The sequence below is a fragment of the Gopherus evgoodei genome, chromosome 2 (genome assembly GCF_007399415.2).
Source record: "Gopherus evgoodei ecotype Sinaloan lineage chromosome 2, rGopEvg1_v1.p, whole genome shotgun sequence".
In the NCBI taxonomy this organism is placed as follows: domain Eukaryota; kingdom Metazoa; phylum Chordata; order Testudines; family Testudinidae; genus Gopherus; species Gopherus evgoodei.
Genome location: NC_044323.1, coordinates 184,488,856 through 184,495,403, shown reverse-complemented (window position 1 = coordinate 184,495,403; position 6,548 = coordinate 184,488,856). Strand labels below are relative to the sequence as shown.

At 38.1% G+C, this 6,548-nt stretch overlaps 1 protein-coding gene across 5 annotated transcripts in view; it reads right to left on the bottom strand.

Moving 5' to 3' along the window:
* Positions 1-3,009: 3,009 nt before the first annotated feature.
* Positions 3,010-6,548, bottom strand: part of RNF144B (ring finger protein 144B) — a 125,010-nt gene continuing 121,471 nt past the window's right edge. For all 5 annotated transcript variants that reach the window (XM_030552517.1, XM_030552519.1, XM_030552518.1 and 2 more), the window contains 2 exons: positions 5,828-5,917; positions 3,010-5,745 (listed from right to left, as the gene is read on the bottom strand). In XM_030552517.1, coding sequence (XP_030408377.1) covers positions 5,605-5,745; positions 5,828-5,917 — 231 coding nt within the window. In that variant the 3' untranslated portion in view covers positions 3,010-5,604. The remainder of the gene's footprint in view (positions 5,746-5,827; positions 5,918-6,548) is intronic.

The following is a 6,548-nucleotide window of genomic DNA, read 5'->3' as shown; positions in this document are numbered from 1 at the left end:
TCTACACATTCCATTACCAAATTTTTGTAAATCTTATTAAGATTTACAAAACAACCCAAGTATGAAATTTCTAGCTTCAGTCATTACCTGAATATAGAAGTTCTGATTATAACTTACAATAACATGCTGGGGGTTTTCATCCTCATGTAGCTAAATAGCTCCACTTACATTGTTCTAAAATATCTAGCCTCAAACAAAGTGTGAAAAATGCAAAAAAGAAATGTCTGAGAAAGATAAGAGCAACTGAAAAGGAAGGACTACAATGGAAGCTGGAACTCAAGCTTAACAAAAAGTAGCAGACACTACCATGCAATCACCCACTGATACCCAAATACATCAGCCAAATGTTCATATTATCACCACCTCTTCGTGACAACTGAGAGGTGAAACTGATCTTTACTAATTAACATATTTTCACATACAATAAGAAAATATATAGTTTAACATTAATTTTAATTTAATCATATAAACATTATGTACACTTTAGATTTTCTTTGGACTTCTTATTTTATGTTATGTTACTGGACAAATAGTAGTACATAGCACTTGTGACAAAGTTCCTCCTCTACCTTGGTGGGTCCTGCGCTTATTGGCAGATTTGCTCACCTCAGTGATCTCCCCCACAGTCTGGGTCAACTCCTCCTGTGTCTGATCAGGAGTTGGGAGGTTTGGGGGGAACCCAGGCCCACCCTCTACTCCAGGTTCCAGTCCAGGGCCCTGTGGATTGCAGCTGTCTATAGTGTCTCCTGTAACAGCTGCATGACAGCTACACCTCCCTGGGCTACTTCCCCACAGCCTCCTCCAAACACCTTCTTTATCCTCACCACAGGACCTTCCTCCTGGTGTCTGATAACGCTTGTACTCCTTAGTCCTCCAGCAGCGCGCACACCCTCTCACTCTCAGCTCCTTGCACCTCTTGCTTCCAGCTCCTCACACACACTTCCTCTCCTCTGGCTTCCCACACCTGACTAGAGTGAGCTCCTTTTTAAACCCAGGTGTCCTATTAGCCTGCCTTGATTGGCTGCAGGTGTTCTAATCAGCCTGTCTGCCTGAATTGGTTCTAGCAGGTTCCTGATTACTCTAGTGCAGCCCCTGCTCTGGTCACTCAGGGAACAGAAAGCTACTCAGCCAGTGACCAGTATATTTGCCCTCTACCAGACTCCTGTACCACACTGGTTTGCGTCTGTCACATACTTAACATCCTCAAAGCACTGTACTAATATTAACTACTGTTAATCCTCATCCCCTTCTGTGAGGTAAATAAAACATGCACCATTAAAAATAATCAGTTACTGCAGCATTGACTATGTATCTTCTAAAGTTAAAATAGATACTGCAGAGATGCATTTATACTACAAACATGGTAAATATTTATCATTTAATGGTGCTTATTGTAAGCAGGCATTATCCTCATTTTATAATTGGGACCTAAGAGACATGGGGGCAGATTCTCATCTGGTGTATTTAGCATAGCTCCATTGACTGCAGTGAAACTATGAAATTTACATAAGCTGAAGATTTGGCCCACTGAAGTTAAGAGCCAGTTCTCTGAAAGTGGCCTATATTTTTGGTGCCACTCTTCAGACATCTGGAGCCTAATTTCAGAGATGCTGAGCAACCAAAATTTAAACCAAACTCCATGGTTGGCACCTTTGAAAACGTGGCTCCAGGGCCTATGTTCTCAGAACTGACGAGTAATTTTAGGTGAAATTACACTGCAAACTACACTGATTTTCCCAAGGCCACAAAGCAAGTCAGTGTTACAGTGGAGATTTGAGTGGAGAAAAGCTCATCTCATAAATCTCAGGCTGTCTATTAATCCATAATACCTCTGAATATGCTAGCCTTCATGTTAGTCACTACAAGATCAAAAGCACTTGGGAAAAACTGTAGATTGACAATAATAGGAGAAGTAAATTCTCGCACAGTATGAATCGAATCTGGTTCTGATGTCCAACAGTCATTGAGAGTTGTTGGAGTTGTAAGAGATTGTAAGAGATTCACAGTGGCATTACTTAAAGAAGTCATATGTACCCTGTGTCCCAGGACCCTTTGGACTTTTGGCACTACTATCTTGTTTATATAATTTGCTGTATTTGCCATTTAGTATATGCTTATTCATAAACAAACACTTTAAAATCTTCTGCCTAAAGTTATTTCTTTGGAATCCCAGAACAGTTTCACTGTGACTGCTTGATTATCGGGCCAGTGTGCAGAATAATTAAGCAACAGCTACATCAAGCAAAAGAGACCCAATGCTACCAGTACTTAAGTATTCATGTAACTTTACTCAAGCAAAGTTAGCACATGGGCTAACAGCTGGCAGAATCAGTGTTTAGGTTGTTCCACAGCCTCAGATAAACTGCTTTCAAAAACCAAGATGGGCTGATGCAGCACACACACCCTTTTTAAGGGAAACCAGGCTAGTAAGGTTCATAGCTTTAAGTTTTAAAAAGCTGTTCTAGAATAATTAGAGTTGTGTAAAATATTGCTTCAGAAATAAACTACCTTGGTTCTAAAACAATAGACCCAAAGTAAAGGATATTCTATCATCTGTTTTTTCAGTGCTGTGGCACGTGTGTGTGTTTATTTCAATTAACCAAAACTGGGATTCTGAATTTGCACCATAAGGAAATCAAACTTTAGATTCTGAACCATTTTATAAAAATTTGATGTTTGTTAAATAACCGGAGAGTCACATTAAATTTAGATAATTCTATAATACTGAAAAGGGAGATAATTTGCATTCTGTTAAAATAATTGAGGAATGCAATTACCTTATAGCCATCAACGTACATTGGGCAAAATTCTGCCCTCAGTTACTACACAACTGATAGCAGAATTTAGCCCTTGGTTTGTAACTGCAGCGTTAATGACAAAACTTTTATCATTAAGAAAGGAACTTCCTCATTTGTTAGGCAATACTGACTTCCAGCATAGCAAGAGGGGAAGAATTGTACCAACCCCACTGCGTGGATAGTTGTTTGGACAGAATGAATACATACAAAATATGAAAAACACCATGAGGTTTAATAGGTGAGGGATATTGAATATCATAGCACTGGTTATGATTAAAGACTTTACAGCTCTCCAACAATTTGTCCTTTGGAGTTTGTTCAAGCGAGTTTCTCTACTAGAAGATCACGGATAAACTGGAAATGACAGTACTGCTGTAAAAGTGTAGGTAGAAAAACAGTGCAAGGCCAAAGGCCGAACATTTTAATTTGTCATGAGTAATGCCCAACATGACCATTACTGCTCCTAAAGAAAATACGTACATAAAATATTCTCAGCTTATCATAAATCACATTGGCCTGCATTGTACTCTATATTTAGAATGTACTGACTACCTTCCTGCTTCACTTAGATTAAGCTCTGGATGGAGAATAAATACAGTCTTTCAGACTAGTACACTGTCTACCTTCCAGTCATTACTGGAAGCAAATTCATTCAACATTAATTTTGTTCAAAGAGAAGCAGACACTATTATTTAAGGTCTTTGTCCCTGTTAGTCTGCTCTGCAGACTATGCTTCCTTAAAATAAGATGTTTACTACTGTTTCAGCAGCCAGAGAGAGAAGTTGAACAAAAAGGTCACATTTACAGCTGCCAAGAAGGCAAAGTTCCTGAGGCTTAGCCAAACAAAATAAAACTGAAGTTCACTTTAGTTTTCTCTTTGTAGCCTGGGAGGGAGGGTAGGCTAGAGGACTGGATGCCTGATAACTTTTTCTGATTTTGCATCACATTTCATTCTCCTTACAGACCTTGTCAACTGGGGTTGGAATTACTGCTGATTGTAGAGAAAACTCATGTAAATTCCCACAAATATCAAATGTACAAACAGGAGCCCAGAAAACAAGTAAGCACCAACTAATGGTGGTATAAACACTATGGATCAGAATTTGATCTCAGTTATTCCCATGCAAATCCAGAGTGAAGTCCATGAGCTTCAGAAGAGTTATTCTGAATGCACATTGGCGTAGTTGAGATCAGGATCTGAATCATGCTTGCAGTGAAGAACCAAATTAAACTAGAGCATTAAATGACAGCCTTTTAGAGATACAAAGTAACTACCAATAAATCATTAATAACAGTGCTCTTTACCCTTTTGGGGGACAGAAATAATAACTACCAATTAATACAGCAAAATTTTATCCAGAGATTTGTGTTAGTTGCCACAATTCTAAAAAGGTTGCTTGGTGGGATGCGCTGGCCACATCTCTAACCGGTGCTGAGTAATTTTTACAAGGTTCTTGTTGCTGCCCTTTATAAACTGTTAAAAATGTATAAAGAACTCTGAGTGTGTATATATACACACAAAATATATTAAATATTATGTACTATCATACATACCATACATATACATACATGCGTTTTATATGGTTTACTGCATATTCTATGGGAGATGTAGCATGGCCTTCACTAAAACATTAGATCTGTTTCCACAAGTTTACAATATCCACGGTACTCACAAAAGGCAGAGGGAAATGGAGCCACAAGTAGGTAGAACGGTCAGCCCAAGAATGTAGCAGCCATGTCATGTATATAAACCTAACATTTCAAGAAAGATGTGGCACTGTTGACTTGTAACATCACCTTTTAACACAGAATATACAAGACAATGATTTCCATTGAGGCGTTGGCAAATGAGATTTTTTTTTTTATACAGGAAAGACTATTTTATTGGTTGCTACTGCTCCCACTGAGATCAATAGTAAAAATACCACTGACATCAACAGCAGCTAGTTTGGCCCTGTTTTTCATAGTAATGAATATCCAATTAAGATCAGAGTTTGCAATAGCTATACCATCTGGTTTTTATTTGTGCCGACTGTGAGGTACACATTGTATTTTCACAGTTGTTAGGTAATACATCTAAATAATATAATTTAAACATAGTTTATAGTGTGGTGTAGATCATTGGTAATGGTGTAATACACCAAAAATCACTGGTGTGGCATAAGTGAGTGTGTGTGTGTTCACTGAAGTACAATCCATACAATTCAACACAATGGTATAGTTACAAAATTATAATTACCAGAATCCATTCTTGGTAAATATCCTCTTCATTATTTCTCCAGTATTCCACTCCCCCACCTTACCCCTTCAACACAAAATGCTGTGGCATCTGCTTGAAGGGAAATTATCAAATATATGTAAATATATATTTGTTATTTTTAATAGGTCACAAGCCAGCAGATAATAGCAACATACTTCTTCTTCTTTTACTTTATAATCAGCAGAGTACTAAGAAGTGGGCTTGTTCATTTACCTGTACTCCCTCCATATGGCAGAATAAATACATGTCCAGGTTCTGGAAGATCCCTCTTTCTATAAGATTCTAACAGTTTTAAAGGTGGATCATATTTGTGGCTGAATTACTTGACAGTGACCTTTTTAAATTATATATACACATTACAATCTCCCAGTCATTTCCTGAACTGTGACTTGCAAGCAATACAGTGGCCTGAAAACAATAGGCACTTATCCTCAAAGTTGGCAAGTAGAGGGAGAATTATTTGGTAGATATGACACCAAAACCCAATCTTTGCGCTTTCTCACATACATCTACTGTATAGACAGAGGCAGAAACAGACACAGAGTTTTAGGTTGTCGGTGGGTCATGCTTTTTCTTTTTGCCCCTGCAGGATTTGCAGACACAGCAGATGATGCATGGAGATGCCACAAGCAGCAAGGGAGAAGTCACCAGCGCTATGATACCCAATCCCACCAGGATCCCCACAACCTGCAAAGTTTAAAGAAAAAAAAATTAACCAACAAGAAAATAAAGTGTGTGATTGCTCTGTTTGAGCCGGTTATCAGCATACCTGTGTTCTGTTCCACATAACTGAGGCTCGAGAATGACCCAGTTTGTTTCTGCAGGGGCCTTTGTCATAATGTCTTAAGAAGATATCATTCTGAAAGATTTAAAAAAAAAACTATACTGAGCAGGTCACGTTAATGTGGGGAGATTAACAGGATAGGAGTAGAACTACCACATTCCTGACAGTGCAGTAAAATTAACTGTTCTGGTGGAGAAGTTTGCCTGCCTGTTACTTAATTACTTTGAGAAATAAAATGGGAAACTTTAGATCTATAAGACACACTGTCTAAGACATTTCATATCCCTAATGTTTATCTTCTGCATTCCTAATATTTCTCTGTTCTCCAGTTAGTTCTTCCATGGGCTTTATAGGCTGCTCTTTAAAATGGAAAGTCCTCACTTTCCTTTTCTCCCCCATCAAACTAATACTTATCAAACTAATTATTTTATCTCAACAAGAGGAATGGCACTCAGTTTCCAAACACCCTCCCCCAACACTTCCCCTGTAGCTTGAGCCTTGCTTTTTCCATTCATTCTTCAACTGAACTTTTTTGTTATACAAGCATTACCTTGCAGTAAACTTTGAATGCCTGAAACCTTAGTGAGTTTATAAGAGCTATATTGTAATCATGCAATGACTACATGTTCTCAAATAAATCATTTAATTGACTTATCTTTAACTGATTAAAACCATTTAAAGACACATCTACAGACAGTTATCACAG